At 49.3% G+C, this 22,142-nt stretch overlaps 2 protein-coding genes across 2 annotated transcripts; one reads left to right on the top strand and one right to left on the bottom strand.

Moving 5' to 3' along the window:
• The first annotated feature begins 6,954 nt into the window (after positions 1 to 6,954).
• TLCD3A (TLC domain containing 3A) lies at positions 6,955 to 13,378 on the top strand. Its single transcript, XM_065418548.1, has 5 exons — positions 6,955 to 7,076; positions 8,544 to 8,627; positions 11,113 to 11,320; positions 12,298 to 12,393; positions 13,109 to 13,378. The coding sequence occupies exons 1-5, from the start codon at positions 6,955 to 6,957 to the stop codon at positions 13,376 to 13,378; spliced, it is 780 nt and encodes a 259-aa protein (XP_065274620.1).
• A 2,281-nt stretch (positions 13,379 to 15,659) lies between these two features.
• Positions 15,660 to 19,045, bottom strand: GEMIN4 (gem nuclear organelle associated protein 4; the record flags this gene model as incomplete). The annotated part of the gene is made up of 1 exon (XM_065418191.1): positions 15,660 to 19,045. A coding segment is annotated over one exon (3,192 nt), but the record flags the coding sequence as incomplete, so codon positions are not given.
• Positions 19,046 to 22,142: the final 3,097 nt, after the last annotated feature.

Below are 22,142 nucleotides of genomic sequence, written 5' to 3'. Positions count from 1 at the left end.
TTCATCCACCCCACCTTAGCCTAGCCTCTCCCAACATGACCCCTCTTCATCCAATAACTCATGTTAATTTTCACTCCCCACCACCACGTTTACTCCCCAAAACTTTCTGAAAAACAAAACAAAAACAAAGAAGTTAAATTTCATCTATATGTAACACCAAAGACATGGCCTTGGACTTAGTAACCCTCCCCAGAATTGCTTAGAAGATAACACTGAACATACAATTAAACAGTAACGGTTGATGGAAAGCAAAGATTGTTATCAATGAAACATAATCAGAAACGCACACTGTGTCACAAGCGTACTTTTGTTCTCCCCCGATAATGTGAAATGCTGAAAGTAATACAGAAAATGGGGAAAGGAAATTAGCATAAAAATTGCCCATAAATGCAGATTTATATTACAAATATAGAAATAAAAATAGACCGGATTCTCCTGCCTGTCCTGAACTATTTCAATCCTGGGATTGGTTTGCTCCTGTCACGTTGGAAAATTAATTTCTTTGTTTGTTCACAGGATTTACACAATATGAGCAATCACAATACATGTTCCTGCATGCTGCTGCTGCTGCTTCAGTCCCACTATAGACTAACTTTCAAAGGTACAGTTTAAATGAGTTGGATTTATGGACTTGTTAAATGGACACTTTCATTTAAACACAATTGAAAATTTCCCCAATTTAGTATAGCAGCCAGTCCCACAACCGTTACACATTGACCTCAATGGGGCTACTCACCTACATAAGGGCTTGATCCAAAACCCGTCAAAGTAAAGGGAAAGGCTCCCATTCACATGAAATTCATTAAGGACTAATGCAAAGTGCTCCACTTAAGAAGGGACAATCAGTTGCACACATACAAAATGGGAAATGACTGCCTAGGAAGATTTTGTTACACTTACATGTGTTTATTACAAGGTGGTGAGAATAGACATGGGGCAGTACAAAAATTATTGGAACAGGAGCTCACTTGTGCTGCTAATACAACCAAAATCTGCATGGGGAATAACTCTGATGATCAACACACTATTTACAAAACATCTAGGGAAGTGCCTGACACTTGTATTCACATTTATTTACAAACTGATTTCATTATCTTGTGTGTCAGGTCTGCTTTGGCTGAACTCTACACAGATTTATAGCAGTATCAAAGAAAACCTCACTAGCAAGGAAACTTTATCTAGTGATTAAAGAAGGGGGCTGTGAGCCAGGGTAAATGGACATGTTCTCAGCTCTGTGTTCTTGTGCAAATGAGTTAACTTATTTATGTGCCAGCTGTCTTGCCTGTCAAGTGGGGATGACCCAGTAGCTAGTCAAATTTTGGGGCCCAGTTGGAAAGAGAAATTGATGGAGTCTGGTATTCTCTTGATGTGATCTTGTTTATTTGAAAGGAACTACAAAGTCCTGTTTCTCCAAACACAGGAGGAGCTAAGAACAAAAGGAGCAGTTTCTCAGCTTACAGCTCCAAGCCTCTTTAGTCAACAACAGACCCAAAACCACTTTCTCTCTAGCTTTTTCCATACTTCACTCGCAGGCTACTGCTTGGCTTTCTTGTTTTTCGCCTCTTCCTGTCTCTCTCTGTTCTCAGTTTCCAATTCCACTTGGTCACTCACAACACGCAGTGGAACCCCCTGCCCACATGATGCTTGTTTCTGGGCAGACTCTGATAGGCCTTGGTTTAGGGGTGGCCCCTTAACGGTCTCTTACAATTATTTTAAATTAAGTATGTGTTCACACATCAATTTGAATGCAGTTTTAACTCAATCCCTAACAAGGGGTCTGTCTGTGCTAGCAGCACAGCTATGGCACTGTAGCAGGGCTGCTGTAGCACCACACTGTAGATACTTCCTACATCAACTAAAGGGGTTTTTCCCATCAGTGTAGGTAATCCACCTCTCCAAGGGAAGGTTTACACTACGGTGTTAAGTCGACCTAAGTTACGCAACTCCACCTACGTGAATAACATAGCTGGAGTTGACGTACCTTAGGTCGACTTATTGTGGTGTTTACACTGCGTTGGGTTGACAGAAGAAGCTCTCCCATCGACTTCCCTTATGTTTCTCATTCCGGTGGAGTACCGGAGACAACGGGAGAGCGATCGGCGGTTGATTTAGCAGGTCTTCAACCTAGCCATGTCTACACTGGGGTCTAGGTTGGCCTAACTACTGTGCCCAGGAGCAATCCCAGAAGCCTTTTTCAACTCTGAAAATGCTACATCACTCTGCTGACTTTTATTTACTATTGCTGAATGTTTCTGACAAAACCAACAGGGATCAGTTCTTATTTCAGAACAACAAGCGCTTTAGCAGCTAAAGGTATGTCTACAAAAAAAACATAACCCCGTGACAGCAAGTCTCAGAGCCTGGGTCAGCCGACTTGAGCTCCTGCTGTGGCAATATAGACATTCCCGCTTGGGCTGGAGCCTAAGCTCTGAGACCCTCCCCGCTCACTGGGTTTCAGAGCCCAGGCTGCCACCCATACATCTGCACTGCTATTTTTAATCCTGTGGCACAACCCCCATGAAACCCAATCAGTTGACCCTGGCTCTGAGACTCACAGCCAAGGGCAGGGTTTTTTTCTGTGTAGACCCTTTGATTTCTTTGAGGCCCTGGGTCTCAAAAGAAGGTTTCAACCACTCCCACTCTTTTTCTTGCTGGAAAGCCACAATTCCATGTAGTTGTTATAATGATTATGTTTCTGCCCCTGGGGCAGGACAACTGGTTCACTGCAACCCAGTTGCCTATAAACTATCTTTAAAGGGACTGCCACAGACTGAATTTGTAAGACATCTTTCCTGCCATTGATTACACAGTTATTGGCCATAATGAAATCCAAGCCAGTTATTAGCTCATCCACTATTTCAGTCATCAAAACTTCTTGCTCAAATTTCAGAGATCCAATCTTCGAATCCAATGTTAGGACAGGTGCCCATGCCCTAGTCATTGTCTCTGTTTGAGACTCATGAGCTGGTTCATTTTTGGATCCCCTATTCCCTAGCCTTTTTTAGCATATCTAGTCTAATAACTTATGTTTGAGCCTGCGTCAATTATCCCTATACACATAATACATCCTGTTATGCACTCAATAGCCAAACTCCCATTCTTGTTGTTCAACTGCCCAGATCTAATCAAAAACTGTGGGGCTAATTCTCATACTGCCAAGCTTTGCCCCTCCAGCTTGGTGTCTACCCTGGCTCCCTGATTTCCTGAAAAGGGAGAGAGACTTTCACTACACACAACAGCCTGCCTTCCCCCAATTTATAATTTTTGTAGCCAATTTTGTCACAGTACCCACATTTAACTTCTTCCCTTTAATTTTTGCCAATTTTCCTTATTTTAGAAACCACGTTTATCTTTTGTTGTAATTGTTCATCACAGTCACGAACCAGATAATAGATTAGAATCCCCTCTATCATCATATATATTAGACGCAGAACTGTACTTACAGGACTCATGGTGATCCACTTCCATCTTCCTCATTAGCAGCTGCTTCCTCTTTTGGAGTACCACTGCAAGAAAAGATTTAAGTTCTGTGGCAAAGTCCACAGCCTCTCAGAGGGTCTTTGGCCACCTTTTGGTGATCTTCATATGCAAGGCCAAGTCTCACCGAGCATCTATACATTGGTCCCTCACCAGTTTATACTGGAAGGTCTCAGCGGTATCCAAGTGTCCTAAGAACACAAGTCTCTGCAGGTCCTCTGACAGTTCAACTGGGGTTTCTTCTTTCCCCCTCTTTCTAACTCTTGGTTCTTGCCCTGGCCAGCTCAGATTGATAGCTATCTCCAAACCATATGTGCATGGCTTGTTGTACCAGGTCTGGATAACTCCGTCTTTTTTGTGGGATTAAGTTAAGCATGGCCATACTGGGTCAGACCAAAGGTCCATCTAGCCCAGTATCCTGTTTTCCGACAGTGGCCAATGCCAGGTGCCCCAGAGGGAATGAACATAACAGGGAATCATCAAGTGATCCATCCCGTTGCCCATTCCCAGCTTCTGGCAAACAGAGGCTAGTGACACCATCCCTGCCCATCCTGGCTAATAGCCATTGAACTGGCTGCTAGCAACCCCCCTTTCCGTTCCTCCTCCCTACCATTAATTTGAGCTATAATGTTGGATTGAACTAAAGGAGCCTCCCAAGGAGTTTTTCCCTGAAAGGTAGTGGGGCTTTTGTATTATCTGAGCTGGGACAATCTGACCTCTCCCCTCTGGCCCTCTGTGGATTACAAATGGTAGAAAACTGTTATAAATGTCCAGTCCTATCCAAGTCTTCCAGCTGGCTCAATTCCTCATCCAGGAGCTGCCTTGGATTGTGGTCAGTGACTCTTCAATTTCCTCTGTAGCTCATCTCAGTTGGCAAGTTCCGGGTTGGCTAAAGTTTACTTGGTCTCCACCATTTAAATGGAAAACCTTCTGGTCTATGGCAGTCTAATTGCTGGTCACCTCATCAATCTCTTTTACCATTCTCACCTGGTCATGTTGTGGCTGGACTTCCCAATCTATTTGGATGCTTTGTAATTGTTGCTCCAGCAGATACTTCATCTCTGCCTGCAGGTCATCCTTCTGGCATACCTCCAGATGCTGCTTTAATTCCTTCTGTGAAGCCTCCAGCTTCTGTTTTAGGTCTTGTTTTAAATCTCACTGCCCATTTTTGATTTCTGCAAGTACCTCCATTATTTGTTCTATCTTGGTTCAACAGTCATACCAGTTTACACACTCTCTCGCCTCAGAAACTGAATCCCATGTCTAACACCAGAGTTTCCTCTTTTTGACCAGAACCAACTAGTCAAATTTTGGAGCCCTGGGAAAGTTCCACTTGGAAGCAGAAATTGATAGCATCTGGTATTCTCTTTGATGCAATCTTGTTTATTTACAAGGAATGTACAAAGTCCTGCTTCTCAGAACACAAGAAGAACTAAAAACAAGAGGAGTAGTTTCTTAATTTACAGTCCCAAAGCCTCTTTAGCCAACACCAGACCAAAAGCTCTCTAGCTTTTTCCAGGCTAACACTGTGCTTGCAGGCTACTGCTTGGCTTTCTTCCTTTTTGACTCTACCTACCTACCTGCCCCTCTCTCTCTCTCTCTCTGTTCTCAGGTTCTGCATGTTCTCTCTCACACCTGGTTACAATACCCAGTAGAATTAACCACACCCACATGGTACTAGTTTCTGGGCAGGCTCTAATAGGCCTTGTTTTAGGGGTAGCCCCTTAATCATCTCTTACAAATAACTTAATTGAAGGGTGTTTTCATACATCAATTTGAATGAGGTTTTAACTGAACCCACAACAAGGTTTCCCCTGCGTCACTGGGGTGTTGAGACTAAATTAATTGATGATTCTACCGCACTTTAAGCTCCTCAGATAAAGGATGTAATAGAAGTGCAAAGCTATATATTTAAACAGCCTAGTCTCTTATCTGGAAAGATGGAGATGATGCTGGTTATGGTACCTCTTCCAGTACCACACAGTTAGATACTCCTCCCTTTTCATCTTCCTACCATAGTTTCATCCTCAGATTGGTTTGGCAATACCAGAACTTTACATTTGCCTGCAAAGTTTGTGGGTTAAGATGGCCAAACCTGTTTTACTACTTTTGAGTGCACAGCATTACTTGGCAAAGTAGCTCTTGTGAAGATGAGGTTGGGTAGTTGCATAGCCGAATTTCCCACAGAGTTGCCACTGGACATTATTTATTTAATGCTATATGTGGCATCTTACAAACACATTAGAAAATAAAGTCCCTACCCTGCAAAGCTTCCAGTCTGACTGCAAGAGATAGAATGTAATTAAATGAGGGCAAGCATCAGAGCAGAATGTGCTGGAGACCTCAGACCTAAGGTAACCTCATTAGGAATACAGACAGTGTTTTAACGTGTACAGCGCTGAGCATTTTTCCATCTCCAAGGCACTTTTACGAACTATCAACATCAGCCGGAGCTTGCAAAATTCTATTAATCCATGTGGTTTTTTTTAAATACAGGATATACAATATCACGAGTTTTTTCATCACCGTCGTAAAGAGCAGGGGGAACACATTTGTGCATAGGCTGGTAACATTTTAGGAGTATTCTGAACGAGTAAATTAAATTATTATAAATAGCTTCATGTTTATTTAGTGGAGGATTTAAAAAAAAAACTGGTTTCAGTATAGCTTCAGTGAGAGCTCAGGTCCTAGATAACGTGGTTGTAAATAAAGGATCCTATCCTTTGTCGTCATCCCCCTTGAAGTCAGTGGCAGCTTTGCCATGGACTTTCAGCCTTCCACCCACTCACCCTTCCGCAACCTCTGCCACATCAGCACTCTGATCACCCTAAGCGCAAGCTATGCACGGGTTATCAGATGTCCCGATTTTATAGGGACAGTCCCGATTTTTGGGTCTTTTTCTTATATAGGCTCCTATTACCCCCCACCCCCGTCCTGATTTTTCACACTTGCTGTCTGGTCACCCTACTTGCGCTTCCCCCCTCCCCAGCCGCGCAGACTTTAACCGGGAACTCCACAGAGGCAGGGGAAGCATTTCAACGTTCCACGGGCGCCCCCTCCGCTGTACGAGCGTTCTCCCGGTGGAACGCAGAGGAGCAGCCCCGCGCCACCAGCGTTCTGCGGGCGGAACCCTCCGCTGTACGAGCGTTCTCCCGGTGGAACGCCGAGGAGCAGCCCCGCGCCACCAGCGTTCTGCGGGCGGAATCCACAGCAGCAGCCCAGCGCGTTCTACCGCGGGGGGCAGAGGAGCAAGGCCCGGGGAGTGGCTGACCGAGTGGCTGATAGGAGGCGCTAAGCCGCCCACCACCCTCGGCTTGGCTCGGCTCCTCCCCGCCGCCCGGCCTGCTGTTGACAAACCAGGTGCGGGGAGAGTCCCGCTGGGCATCGGCTGCTGGCGCTCCGGGAGCCCTCCGCCCGGCAGCTGTCAGCGCCCAGCCGCGAGCGGAGCGGGGCAGGGCAGGGCACTCCGCCGAGCTCATGTGGCAAACGCTGGCGATCGCTTCGGTGTTTTTCCCGGGTCTCTTCGCTCTGTCCGTTCGGAGTCTCGGCTGGGCTGCCCCGGCATGGAGCCTCAAGGACCGGATCCTCCTCAGCAGCAGGTACCGGGGGCATGGGGGAGTCATCCGGAGTCTCTTAGGCGACCGGCGAGGTCGGCACAGCTGGCTACCAACATCTGGCGCCTGCTGCAGCGTGTGGGAGATCCAGCACAGTGCTGCTGGCATGGGGCAGTGATGGGCATATCCAGGACAGGGCAGCGTGTGTGTGAGACATTGATCTAGGTCCCACTGACACGGGCAGCCTGTGTGATCTACCTGGATGGTGTCAGGCAGTGTCCAGGCACGGCCTGCTGTAGTGAAAGGCAGGCTGCATCCACACGTGTCAGTGTGTAGCTTCATGCGGGTGGAGCATTCCGCAGTGGGGGAGGCACTGGCAGGAGGCAGCGGGACTCAAGGCTGTTAAAAATAACCCTGTAGAGATCCCGGGTAGGGTACGGACTCTGCAGGTTCAGGCCTGTAGGGCACTCTACTCACCTAAGCCACTTCACCATCTCCACTATTTATACCCGTGCTAACTGGGCATGCAGCATCCATTCTACATGTAAGTATAGACATCCCCATAGATCTAGGATAGGACCGAGCAGGGACAGAGTGTGCGTGTGTAGATATGATGGGCACCTAGAACAGAAGAGCTTGTCCCTGACCTGGTGAGATTGTGTGATGCTGTGCAACACCCATCTAGAACAGCATAATATTTCTGACATGTGTAGACTGCATGTGTCTATGCAACATGCCTCTAGAATTGCAGATCATTTCTGACTTGTGCAGACTGTGTGTTATGTACATCTAGAAGAGAATAGCACATTTCTGGTAGCCTCCGTGTTTGCGTGATGTGCATCTAAAACATCACAGCATGGTTCTCAGATACACAATGTGTGTGACTGCAAGAGACATCCAGAAACAAATAGCATGTTTCAGCTCTGTTTTGTTTGTCTGTGTTGTACTGTTTCATACCTGCTCGTACCTTTAGAATGCAAACTCTTTGGAAAAGGGACAGTTTAACATAGTTAGGGTGACCAGATGTCCTGATTTTATAGGGACAGTCCCAATTTTGGGGTCTTTTTCTTATATAGGCTCCTATTACCCCCCACCCTCCATCCCGATTTTTCACATTTGCTGTCTGGTCACCCTAAACATAATTCAGCTACTGGGCAAGACCATGTGTATTTTAGGAACTCTGCATTATTATTTCCAGGGAATGTGTTTAATAGGGCTAGGCCTTGAAAAAAACTGCAGGCCACATCCTCAGCTGATAATAAAGTGATCCAAACACAGTGATTTCAATAGAGCCGTGTCAGTTTACATCACCCAAGGATCGGCATGTTTCAGACACAAACACTGTGTGGGAGGAGAGAGGTACCATCGCCTTTTCTGCTAGAAGGGTGCAGAGTAGGAATCAAGTAAATATGCACCTTTCTGTCAGTGATCCCTCCAACCAGTGAGGCTCTTTCATTCTAGTCACAGCAAGATTATCAGGGGTATGATTTTTTTCTTATTTGTCAATTTCAGGATGGTGTCTTCTGTTCAAGCTACCATGGCTACTGTTTCTGGGATCATTGTTGTCCTTAATTGCAAGGATGTGGTACATGACAGGTAATTAAACCTAACCTCAATCACAGCCAGTCTGCAATTCTGCAAAGGCTATACAAGAATCACGGAAGGGGGTGCTGGGCAGGCAGCCCGTAAATAGATGTTTATGATAAAGAGGAAGAGTGTAAGGGGTAGCTAGGAATAAACTTCCTGTGTTCTCCTTCCCTCATACTTCAAATCAGCTGTAAAGAAATGCTCCAGTAATGCCATTCTTTGAAAAGTGGTGGCTTTTAGGATGCTCTCAGACACTGTTCTACCATTCTTTTTTAAAGTGGAAATGGGGTAAGGGAATCTCCCCCATCACTGATGCATTTTAGATTTTAATTTACTCAGTTGGACAAAAAGGAAAAATGAGGACATCATCATTTTCCCAACAGATATTAAGCACACTTACTGAAAGTCCTAGTTCCTAACAAGAAAAACCTACTGAGAATGATGAAAGTAGATGAGTTAAAGGCACTTTATATATACCATTTTTCACCCCAAAGGAAAGAGCTCTACTAACTAGGGAAGCATTATTAACTCAGAGGAAAGAATGGACTATTTCTTGCAACACGTGGGTATTATTTGAGGTCTTCCATCCAACTATCACACTTGTTCAACCCTGTTTATTGTGTGAAATCTAAAAGAGATCAGGCTAAGCCATAGGGCTGTAGGTCCCAGCTTTTCATTATAAGAAAATCCATTGCATAGATAGGCCAGTTAAAACCCTCTGTGGCTGCATGTGAACAGGTAAAGTCCTGTTTAACATCATAGCTCAAGGCATTTGGAATATGTTTATCAATCTGTCACCCTCTCAAACGTAACGCCTGGAGGGATAATTCAGGGGTTATGTACATACTACATCTTAAATCGGTCTATGTCGCTCAGCGGTGTGAATAAGCCACCCCCCCAGTGACGTCAGTTACACCAACCTAAGCCCCGGTATGGAGAGCTTCTCCCGCCGATCACGGAAGCTGGAGTCGACGGGAGAGAACTCTCCTGTTGGCTTGGAGTGTCTGCACTAGCAGTGCTACAGCAGCGCAGCTGTAAGCTCTGTAATGTAGCCAGAGCCTTAGATTTTCAACAAATATTTAACAGAGTTCCACGCGGGAGTTGAGTGGCTATGGTCATGGAACAGGCTAAGAAAGGGGTCTACACAGCCCGGAACTTGGGTACAAGGGGGTATCTCAAGATCACAGTAATTAGAAATGCAGTATCTATAGGCAAAGAATGATTATTTCGTTACTGGTACCGTGGCCCTTCTTAGAAGCCCCGACCAGGACTGGGGCCACATGCTGCCAAGTGCTGTACAAACAGAGTAACCATGGACTGTAATGCTTTAGTCTAATTTTGGTTGTTGGGTTTACTGGGCGGGGAGGGAGGGGTTGCTGTGATGCACAGGAGGAAGTAGATGAGCTGGTGATCCCTTCTGGCCTGTCCCACCCCCCATTTGAAATAGGAATGGAAGGAAAACGTTTCTTTAGACATCAAGACACCAGAGGTTGTTCAGGCCTCAGAACACATTGCTACGCAGAAGTTATCGATCAGTAACATTCCCAGCAGTTCTTACAAGGGCTCCTCTCTCTTTGCAAGGCATCAGTTACAGTTATTCCACGTTGTGCAATTGTGACACCAAGATACGTTGAGAACAGGCTGCCGCATGCGGCTGTTTCCCCAACCACCACACATCCTGGGGAATTTTATTGCATAAATAAAATACTCTGCAGGTCTCTTTCAGACCTGGCAGGCAGAGATCTCAAAAGTAACTAACAGGGATTAACTCCGGGATCCCAAAGTGCTTTCCAAACAGTAATGAACGTGGATTAGGTAAGCACTCTTGTCCTCATTTTACTGATTGAGAAACCGAGGCACAGCAATGTTACAAGCCCAGTTCTACAAGCCACACTAGGTAGCATTTACTAGTGCCCCAGCTGAATCGTGAGACTGCTCCGCGAAAGTGCCTGTCCCTTCAAGCAAGGGCTGAAGAGCTCAATCCTGTAAGGTGCTGCATCAGGACCAGAGCACTCAGAACCTGGCAGGACACTGGAGCTGCCTGCTAACCTGCGGCAGCTTCTCAGCTACTTAGAGCTCAGGACTCCTGGGTTCTGTTCTTGGCTGTGGCACTGAAGTGACCTTGGGTAAGCAGCTTTGTCTCTGAATGCCTCAATTTCTCTGTCTGTTCAGCAGGAGGGCGATACCTTGGGGGAAGTGCTGTGAAATCCTTTGATAGGGGATGTTCTGCAGAGTAGCAGCCACAGCCTAGCTTTTGAAGTAAAGGTTGAACAACATTGTAATGGAAATGTGAGCAGCAGGGTAAAGTGGGTGCCCACGGCAGGCGTTGGCCTATTACAGGCAAGTTTTCCTTTGGGCCTTGCAGACAATGGAGTTAGACCAGACTAAAACTGGAGTATCATACTGGTGAGCCAGGCACATCCATCTCCTCCATCTTCCAGCCATCCGCATGTGCACGAGGCTATGGTAATGCGAGATCACTTCCTCCCCTTAGGTACTGGCTCGCAGTAGAGTATGTTTGGGTCATCGTCCCATACATGATCTACGACATATACGTCATGTACCTCTGCCATTGGCACAAAAGCAAAGACACCTCGGAGAAGAAGCATTCGCTGGCCAGCGTGAGGAGCTTCCTGGAAAAGGATCGCCTCATGGTGACGCACCATCTCTTCATTCTTGTTGTCCTCACACCCGTCGCGCAGGTAGGGGCAGCAATCGGGATTGCCAGTCTAACTGAACATAAGAGTGAGACACACAGTGAAGTGCTCACCTGGTTCCAGACTGGGAGTAACGCCTGGGCACATGGTGCCCTCAGTTGTGGTCTTTGTTCATTCCCATTACCTCCTGGGTGGTCTCTAAACACAGGGGTGAAATCCTGGCTCTATAGACATCCATGGGAGTTTTGCCTTGGCTTTCACCCTTGATTGTCCCGCACTGCAGCAGCCAGGCTCCCCACACCCAGCTCCACCTCATCCACTTCACTCTGTTCCTGAACCATCTGTGCAGCTCCATGGTCATCCCCCATCAACCATTGCTCCAGGGCACCTTCTTCTACCAGGGAACAGGCATGCTGAGAGCCACTGAACCAAACTGTAAACCCTGTATATAATGGAAACCACAAACCAGGGGGTGCAGGAGCACCCCCTGCACCCCCAGTTCCAGCACCTATGCCTGGAAACACAGGGGACACCACATCTCTCCCATTTAGGACATTTCACAGACTGACTAGTAGGTGGGACTCTAAAGATGGGACAGTCCTCCACCTCCTTTCGCAGAGTCTACAAGCAGCACATGCCACGCTCTGCTCCTAGACTTATTCTGAACCTATCAGGACTGAAACCAGTTTAGTCTGAACATAAAATTTAGTCAAGTGGAAGCTTTAATCAGTCTGTGTACCTTTGATCTGTATCTGTCACCATCGATTAGTATCTTAAACACTTAGAAATCTTTGCTTCCAAGTCCACCTTCGGGGGCAGGGGGGGCATCTGGACCCAACAGAGAAGCTGCGATCCCCATGGTAATCCTTAAAGTTACCTTCCTTCCAGCTTTGTTCAGGAGGGGTGTGAGCCAACGGCACTGAAAGCACTGGGAAGCCTCCAGTTGGCATCAGTGAAAGTTGGACTGGGCCTCTCTTGGCCACGAAGAAGGTCCCTGCACTAATCACTCTGGTTATTTCTAGTACCTTAGAGGAGAGCTTGGAGATTTCTTTGTTGGTTGCATCTTTGTGGCGGAACTGAGCACTCCGTTCGTGTCACTGGGCAAAATCCTGATGCAGGTAGGCCTGGCCCATATGTATCTTTAAAAAGAACGGGGTGGGGTGTATTGTTTTACCCATGCTGCTCTCCCTCTAAATATTGGGATCAAAAAAGCCTTAATGCTAACAGCAAGGTTACCTGGGAAATTCAGCAGTGGTTCTCATCCTTTTCCACCCCAGGACCTACCTGGAACTGCTTTCCATCCAACTAGGAGCCCTCTTTCATTTAACATTGTGGGGAAAGCAGGTGGTCAGGACCCCCACAGCAGCTGTTTGTGATCCACACATCCGGAAATCCCTGTTTTAAGACCACACTGGCGTCCTAGTTCCCACTTGCTTCCATCATATTGTAGTCAAAGATGGATGGACTAAGTCCTCACTAACTAGTCACCAGCCAAAGAGCAGCAGCTCTCCTCACCAATCCTCTTTCTTTAGGAAATCCTTTGTCACCAGTCACCCTCCCCTCACAGGCCGTCCTGTTGTTGTCTCGTCCATGGGCTTGATCCAAAGCTCTTTGGAGCCAATGAGAGACTTTCCATTGTCTTCTCTGTGTACTAGCTCAGGTCCATAGATTGAAAGCTCTTTGAGGCAAGGACTGTTTCCCTACATGCCTGTATGTCTGCAGGCATTACAATACTGCAGGGATAATAATCAGTGACACAGAAATGGACAGTCACTCTTTATATGCAGCATTTACCGTGCGTTCTCTCCCCCCCGCCCCTCGTTTCTTTTGCAGCTAAAAATGCAGGACACGCTCCTGCACAAGGTGAATGGGATTCTCATCCTGGTGACGTTTTTCCTCTGCCGGATCGTCCTCTTCCCGTTCATGTACAGGGCCTACGCCAGGCATACGGGGATCCCCATCTACATGGTGCCTTTCCACATCCCCATGCACTGCAACGTGGCCAATGCCTCTCTCATCGCCCCACAGCTCTACTGGTTCATGCTGATCTGCAGGAAAGCTGTCCGACTCTACAGCAGTTCGCCGTCCGACAGGAATAGATAATCGCCGGCGGCGGCTGCAGACCACAAGGTTTGAGACTAAGCCAGCATCCTGGCTCTTCTCCCAGCTGCCTTGCCATTAAAATCAGTGTTGTAGGTACCAGGTTGGGACCAGAACATCATTGCCCATTAGTATTAGGAGGCTCTTTTACTTTAAAGCAGCTGTGTTGTCTCCGCTGCAGTTCAGGGAAGCAGCACCAGCCTGTTACAGAAGGACTTTCTTTCTGTAACACTCAAGTGTCCTGGGTCCTTCTGTCTGCGGGAGAACCTGGCTAGTGGGAGGGTTATGTAGGTGAAGCACTAAAGAGCCTTGCTGTGGTCAGACTCTCTAGCTATTGGTCAATGAAATGCTAAAGGGGAGAGAGGGGAGGCAAGAGGGTTGGTTATAAATATTCCGGTCAATTAATAGGTGAAATTGGCATTGAAAGACTATGGCACAGACCCAGACCTGGCAGCAGTGGGTGTAACACCCACAGAAGACTCTGGGCCAAATTCAGTGGTGGTGGTGGAGGGGGGGTCACTGGTGTGATCTGGCCTTCTGTAGTTGTGGAAAACCAGTGTGTCATACATACTGAGGGGCAGGTTCACTTGGCTCAGGTTCTGAGTTATTCTGATTTACACCCTTCCAGCTCAGAGCAGAATCTGGCCCTGAGGGGGTGATGTTCTGAACAGTTTGCTCCCCTTACACCGCCCTTGTGCCATGGCTGAATTTGGTCCATTGCCTCCGGGGAAGTTTCTAGTTGCTGCTAAGCATGAGTTTGTCCCTTGGCAATACTCCATGCAGACCTAAGGGCCACGTTTCCCCAGGTCTGGGATTACCCAATCCACTAACTCAGCCCTGGTGAAAAGAACCAGAGAGAAGAAACTGGAGCTAGGAATTCTAGGTGAAATGCAACAAGCTGCTGGAGGTGGCAGCACCAGAACAGTGGTCACTGACTGACACCCCTAGTCTAGTCCTACGCCCACTTACACCAACGCTGACTTGGGCCCACAGTATCTGCTGCACTAATTGTTTCCCCTGACCCTGCTTAGTACCACACCCTCTGCAAGACCAGCCCCAGACTGCAGCACTTTGCTTAAGGCCGAGAACCAGATCTTTCTTTATAACTGTGGACTAAAGACCCTAGCAGGCGCACAAGCAAAATGCCAACCACTCTGAGCACTGACCCCTGATGGACAATCACCATATGCACAAGAAACACCAGGACAGTCACCGGCTCTTTGTAACCTTTGGTGCCAGCACTAACGGGCTGCATTCGTCCCTGGAGAATAACTCCACAGAAGTGAGTAGCTCCCCCAGGGGCAAATCTGGCCCTTACCTATCCGTGAAGCAGGGAGTTTACAAAAGGATAGGCTGCCTTGTAGCTTTTATTCAGCCGCTGCGCAAGAGCTGAAGACTGTGTTTGAAAGCACTTAGCTCTCCGAATCCCAATTCCTTCAGGCATCCGGCCTTACCCGGGCATAGTCACATGTTCCTGGAAGAATAAAGGAATTGGCTCTTTCCAAGCTTCGCTCTAACAGTGCGTCCCTGCAATGACTGTCGGATTAGTAACGTGTTTTGTTTTGATTATTATTATTAACTACACAGGCCAGTCAGATGGGTGGGTTTCCACTTTGTAACATGCTCTCGGTGTTGCAGGCATTTTTATCTTGCTGTTTTTGTTACAAATAATTTGCCTTATGTTACGGAAAGGAAAAAAACCCTTGGGGCAGTTTAAAGTTTGCACTAACATTACCCCTACTCACTACTACACCTGTCGGAATAAAGACCTCTTTTCAGAGCCACTGGATGGTGAATCTGTCTTGTACAACGTGCACTTTCTGAGTAGAGAGGCTCTAGTTGGCTGACGGGGAGTCAGGGTTACCAGTCTGAATCCAGCCCAGCACAGAAGCAACCCAAATTCATTACCAAGCTGCTAGAGCTTTGGGGGGGGGAGGGTCACTTAATTTTCCCCAGCAGGCAGGTGGTGAGGTCGCAATCTGCCCATGAGGATCTAAGCCCCTTTTGCTGACAGTGTTAGCAGGGGGCCTGGTTACTGAATAGCCAATGGAGGCTGAGCGTCCCTGGATTAGGGTTACAGGGCTGTAGGCCTGGTGCGAAACTCCTTAACAGCAAACACAGTAACAAGATATTGAAAGGCCAGATTGGAGTTGCGGGTGCAAGACCAGAACAACTAAAATGGAGGCTATTTTAACTGGCAGGTTTCACAGAGGACACAGACATCAATTTCTAAACACACCATGACACTCTCAGGCATGTTAAAAAATACAGCTACACAAACAAATCCAAAAGAAAAGGTTTATTATAGACCTTACAAATCTCCAAGTAACTTCTCCTCATCTTTGTAGGGTTTAGGCTCTGTTCAACACCGGTGTGTGTCTCATTCTGTCATGCCTCTGAGCTTTGATGATCCGTGGAGCCAAGACACGCCGTTTCGCTCCAGGTGTAATCTGTGACCGGTTTGCCACCTGGGATGACTCACAGCTTGCTCAGCTTCTGCAGGAGCGTGGCCCGGAGCTCCTTGTTGCTGACGTTGTCGGTGATGGACTCCAGGAAGTGCTTCTCGTTGGCTTTCCTGAGTGCGCTGCTCAGGGACTGGTCGGAGGCACTGAGCGTTTCATACTGCGAGAGGATCTCCAAGGCCAGGACCAGGAGCGGCTCACCGGAGCGGTCATCCGGCAGCATGGCCGCCACGTGCAGCACATGGCAGAACACCTGGATGTAGATGAAGGACACTTCCTGCGTGGGGTTCTTGTCGTCGGCAGAGTGCCAGTGAGATTGGGAATCCCTCTTGACCGAGCCCAGCAGCTCGGTGAGGCTGCAGCTGTAGAGTCTCACCACGTGCTGCCAGGCTTCTGCCGGCAGCCAGCTGGAGCAGCTGGAGCTGCAGAGCAGCTGGAATCCTCTCAAGAACAGCACGGAGAACTGGAGATAATGGGCAAAAGGCTTGAAGTTGAGCAGCGGCATGTACTGCACATACTCCAGAGTATAAGGTACGTGAAGGACTTGCCTGTGCAGCAGGCTTTCAATCACCTGCGTGAGTCTCTTCCATTCGCTGTGGCTGCACCACGGAAGGACCTGTATCAGGGCCACCAGGAACCCTTTGCTGAACAAGTTGACTTCTTCTGGGTTGTCCACATCAACAGTGAGGAGACAGAGCATTTGCTCCCTCAGCGCCGTGGATATGCAGCAGCACTCCATCCAGGCCAGGAGCCCACTGCCTGCCCCATATGCCGGGGCGGGGCGGGACGTCCACTCGTCCTCTGAGAGCTTGCAAATTTGAAACAGGGTAGCCGGGACTTCGTTCTTAAAGTGATCCCCGAAAAGCTTCTTCAGCCGGAGACCAACGGTCCAGTCCAGCAGCTCGACCTTCCGGTGTAGCCACGCCAGCGACTGGATCCACGCTTCTGGGGAAGGGGCAGCTTTCTGCCCCACCACGTCGCAGAGCTGAGCGAGGGTGGTGGCAATCAGGTCTTTGGTCTCCAGCGAAGGGCAGTGTTGGTCCCTGAACCGGTGCCAGTACTTCGTGTAGCCATCCAGGAGCTTGCAGAGGCCCAGAAGGAGCGGGAAGGGGTAGCAGGACTTGAGCCACTGTTCCTCTGGATCAGGCTGGACCTCCAGAACCTTACTGAGGATCTGCAAGCTCAGCTCGACGTGAGTAAAGTCTGATTTCAAATGGGGAAGGACAAAGGCTTTGGTCACCTCTGCGGGGGAGAGGAGTGAATGACCTGAACTCGGCTGCATGAGAAAGGCCAAGAACTCTAAAAACTGCTCCTTTTCCTTAGCAGAGGAGAGTTTCCCCCAAACAGTCTCCTTTAGACATCTCTCTAGCAGGCTGCCCGACTGGTTTGCGTCGTCTCGTGCCTCTTGGAAGCTCAGCGCTGGGAAGGAGCACAGGATCTGTGCTAGGAACTGGTGCGTTCCCAGGTTGACGACAGCGAGGTTGCAGACCTTCTTCACCGTCGCCTCTGGGTGGAGCAGAGTCAGCCTCGCCACAGAGGCGACAGCCTTGGTGAGACCTTGATCTGACGCACTCTGCGTGATCTGGTTGAAAGCCAAGTTCAGCTCCTCTTGAAAACCTTCCATGAAAGCCTTCAAGTTCAAGGACAGGCCCTGCCCACCCCAAGAAGCCAGGACGCCCGAGATCACTTTGTTCTTGTCGGATAGTGGAAGCTCAGCGTAACACTCCAGAATGGTTTTGATCACTTTACTCTGCAGCTCCCTGCTCTCTCTGTTATCAGCAGACAGGCTAAAAGTCACGGTGGTCTCCAGCAATTTCAAGACCAGCTCCGGTTTCTGGAAGAGGGCTCTGTTTTTAACAAGACAGGCAACCCAGTCCTTAGAAAAGGCCCAGGCCTTCTCAGAAGCAAAAATGGAGCACATTTCCGTGTGCCGGTCCATCCTCTTCTCGATAATTGCCATGGCAACCAAAGCCATGACATTGCTGTCTGAATTCCTGCCTTTCAGCTTCGGATTGATCTTCTTGAGGAAGTCCACGATGATCTGTCCCAGTTCTGACACCATCTGCTTCTCGTCCTCACTCAGGTCTCCAGACTTGGCAAAGGAGATGAGGTTCTTCCCGAAGGCATTGAGGCTGTCAAGGAGTCGGTAGCTTTCGTAGCAGATCTCTTTGTGGTTGTTCAGCATGCACTGCAGCGCCTCCCCCCAGCCCTGGAGCAAGCTACGGAGGAAGCTCAAGCCAACAAACAGCTCTTCGTTGGACAGCTTGACCACAGACAGCAAGCTCACGCTCCTTTCGGCCTCCTTCACTTTCTCCTCCAGCCCCCTTCCGTTGTACCGGTTCTCGCTGTCGTCGTTCCAGATGGCGACGACGGATGCGATCTTGTCTAGGTATGCTTTGACGGGCAGTGAGCTGGACTCGCGCTCTATCACCGTGAAGACTGACAGCAGCTCCACCAGGTTGGCGAGAGCACAGCACTTCATCTTGGGGAGGACGATACTCCCGTAGAGTTGCTTTAGCCCGTCGATCAAAACCGTCAACAGGCCAGTGGCCAAGGGGGAGCTCTGCAGGGAGAAGGGGTCACCCTTGAATCTCTTTGCGGGGTGGCAGGGCTCATCTGGAGACTTGGACAGGTGTTGATGGGCCAGAGTGCTGAACATCAGGATCATTTTGTCTTGCTCGCCCTCCTTGTGTTTCATTATCTCCCACCAGACGTCCAGGAAGAAGGTGACGTCCACCAGGGATGTCTCGTTCACAACGTACTTGACAAAGAGCTCAAGCTCCTGCTGACGCACCGCTGTGGGCAGCGCCAGCAGCAGCTGCACAAAGAGACGTGGCGCATTCAGAGCCTTGAGCAGCTCGAAGAGGACGGTGTGGTTTATACGCGGGATCATGCTGCCCACCGAGAAGAAGACATCTTCCTTCCACCGTTGGTCGACTGAGGTGGAGCCCGCAGAGGACAAGGGGCAGGGGAGGAGGATTTTGGCCCAGATGATGATAACCGCTTTCTTCTTCCACACATTGGGTTGGGATGGGGAAGAGGAACGGCTGGCGCATATCTCCTTCAAGGCATCAGTTATAGGCTGCCCGACCCGGGGCCAGTCGGATTTGGCCAACTCTGTCAACGCTTTGGGATGAGACAACTTCGCTGCTAGCAGGAATCCGCCATGCAGAATGGTTGTTTCCTCGCAGACGTTCAAGTGTCCTGTTTAAAGAGAAGCACACACGGACATGCAATTAAATCTGAGAGGAAGGATGTTCTTGTGATTAGACCAGGGCTCAGAAGAGCTGGTTTCAATGTTCTGCCACAGCCTCCTTGTTTGACCTTAGGCTAGTCAGTCTGTAAAATGGGGCTAGTACTACTTCCTTTCTCTATCTTTCTTAAGAACATAAGAATGGCCCTACTGGGTCAGACCATAGGTCCATCTAGCGCAGTATCCTGTCTTCCAACAGTGGCCAGTGCCAGGTGCCCCAGAGGAATTGAACAGAACAAGTAATCATCAAGTCATCCATCCCCTGTCGCTCATTTCCAGCTTTTGGCAAACAGAGGCTAGGGACACCATTCCTGCCCATCCTGGCTAATAGCCATTGATGGACCTATCCTCCATGAATTTATCTAGGTTTTTTTTTTAACCCTGTTATGGTCTTGGCCTTCACAACATCCTCTGGTTCTTGTGCGTCACCAAATGAAATTAATAGGCAGGAAGTTTAAAACAAATAAAAGGAAGTATTTCTTCACACAACGCACAGTCAACCTGTGGAACTCCTTGGAACTTCTTCTGTTTCATCTCTTTAGACTGCAAGCTCTTTGGAGCGGGCACTGTCTCTTTCTATGTGTACACACAGCGCCTAGCACGGGGCACTGCTATAACACAAATAGTTTACTTAAACTAACTTACACCGTGGAATGTTAATGGATTGTTACGGAAATGCTGCAAGGAAGTAAAAGATTCAACCTTCCATCTTATAGGGGGAAAAACAACCCTGCATTAACCCTTAATGCAGCAAGTCCACCAGATCTGGGGATTAGAGAGATGATGCAACTGTCCTGAACTCCAAACAGGAGCACGAGACATACCAATTACACACAAAAACACCATCAGTTTACATGTTGCAGTAGCTCCTTCATTAGCATAGGGCAGCCTGGGAAAGAGGATTACACAGGCACAACAGCTTGCAGGGAAAGGGATGTTTTCCAGCTGATGATTGTAGTATCACCCTGGGTTTCTATAGAGCCTATAGTCCCAAAGCACTTTACAAATTATACAGCACTGAAATGCAGGCAGGCCAGGGACAATGTGTACCAACACCCATGCACTGAACACACAACGCAACAGCTGGGGGTGGGCTCTGGCCACCAGTGTAAACTCCTCCTCTTACAAAACGTGCCACGGGATTAGTATTGCCCAAACAGGGCTTTGGTTCCTAAGATCGCCAACCCCACCACTTCTCTCTCACATACAGAGAACTCAAGGTTTCTAATCCAGAGGAGGAAAGAGTCTATGAAACTGCCCTTCCACTGCTACGGAGGCAAAAGGTACATAACAGGGGCTTCTTGAGGGATGGGGAAGGAATACGGTGGCCCCGCTGCCTAAAGTCCCTGTGTCTGCTTGGCAACGGCCCCTGCTTTGGTGATGTACGTAAATACAGAATTGTGAGGCTTTGAGCCTATACGGCACTTTCCAAGAGAGGATCTCATGGGGGGTGGGGGAGGAGTGCTACTGTCAGGCTCATGTACACTAGAGGCACAGACAGGTTAAGTCACTCACGCGAGGTCACACGTCAGCGGCAATGTCAGACCAACGTACCAGCATGGTGGAATGTTGCACAGCTCTAAAATGTGAGCTGCAGTCCAGGACACCCCTGCAAGGATCCTGCATACAAGTGCCCGCCCCAGAGGAAAGGCTAGGCCTTGCTTCCAGGGAAGTCCTGTGGCTAAAACACTGCCCCAAGACAATCCTTGATCTGCACTGATCATGTTGCACTCTGCAAATTCTCCTCCTAATAGAACATACCCCATTGGCCTAAAGCTTTGGGCTCTAAATCTCCAGTTCAGAGCTCAAGGGGACTGGCACTGGATTCCCACAGTAGGTGGGGTTTCCCTGTAGGATGCTGGTGTGTATTTGTTACTGGATTCCAATCTTAGTGTCTGTTTACATGGCCTGCTCAGGGAAGGTGCATTGTCCCCTCCGAACCGTTTCCAAACGGCATTACTGGCTGCGCTATAATGTTCTCGGAGAATTGTATACCTCTTGTCCAGGCAGGCACCCTCTGCTCCTCACACGCTGTGGGCGAGGCTGGCAGGCCATTCTAGCAACAGCATGAGCCACAAGAGGACCAAGGAGGAATTTGCCAGTGTCTGTCTTTCATGCACACACATGGAATCAAAAATCCCTGAAGCACCTTTTTTGGTACATGCAATAGGGTGTAGCAACCGGGCAAACGATTCTCTCTCTGGGCTGATTTCTGCTAACCCCCTTGCTGACTCCACAGCCATCTGGTGCAATTACTTAGCTCAGTCCAGGGCCCTAATTTAAGTGGGGAAGGCGGGTGCCCTGCTGGGATCAGCATCCTTGTGTAACGCAACTCGGCGGGGGCGCACGCTTCCCGCAGGGTAGCTTGCCCAACCGCCGGGCCAGACTCTGCGATCCCTGGTGCCTGGCCAGCCCAGAAACGTGGGAAGGACTTTCTATTCCGGAGCTATTTATTAAACACCCGGCGGGGGAGGCAGGTTTAAGGTGCCGCGTGTCCCCACCCCACCCCAACGCAACCCTCCCTCCACGCGCGTCCCCACACCCACCCGCGGCTGCACCCGGCAGCGGGGCCGGGCCGCCAGCGAAGCACCCACCTAGCTCCATGGCCCGGCCTCTCCGGCGCAGGCGGCGGCCCGGCACGGCCCGGCAGGGCAGGGGCGGGCGCGGCTCCCCGAGGCGGGCCCTGTGAGCCAGGCGCGCCCGGCTCTGTGACGCTCCCAACCCGCTGCCGGCGCCTGCGAGCCACGTGGCCGCGGCTCCCCCCAGCCAGGCGGGGCGGGACGCGCCTGCCCAGCACTGCACGGAGCGGCGGTCGCAGAGCAGTGCCCAGTCGGTAATTCCCCGCCCCGCCCGGCTCCTCCTGGGTGGGGGATTCCTCCCGACAGCTTCCCCCCCCCCCCGACACTGAAAATCTTCCCCTCTTAAAACTCTCAGCTCCCCCCGCCCCACATTGACCTGCCCCTGCTGGGGTCAAAGTCTGAGTCCGGGACAGGGAGATTCGCTTCCCCAGGACACTTCAGATTCCCTCAGCACCATGGGCCGGGAGCTCCCA

Source organism: Emys orbicularis, chromosome 17, assembly GCF_028017835.1.
Source record: "Emys orbicularis isolate rEmyOrb1 chromosome 17, rEmyOrb1.hap1, whole genome shotgun sequence".
In the NCBI taxonomy this organism is placed as follows: Eukaryota; Metazoa; Chordata; order Testudines; family Emydidae; genus Emys; species Emys orbicularis.
Note: the sequence above shows the minus strand (reverse complement) of the source record. Positions and strands in the feature narration are given on the sequence as shown.

Excerpts from the sequence above, each read along its gene's own strand:
- TLCD3A (XM_065418548.1), top strand. The coding sequence starts at position 6,955 with ATGTGGCAAACGCTGGCGATCGCTTCGGTGTTTTTCCCGGGTCTCTTC. Across the intron at positions 7,077-8,543 it reads CGGATCCTCCTCAGCAGCAG|GATGGTGTCTTCTGTTCAAG; the intron begins GTACCGGGGGCA and ends TGTCAATTTCAG. Across the intron at positions 8,628-11,112 it reads AAGGATGTGGTACATGACAG|GTACTGGCTCGCAGTAGAGT; the intron begins GTAATTAAACCT and ends TCCTCCCCTTAG.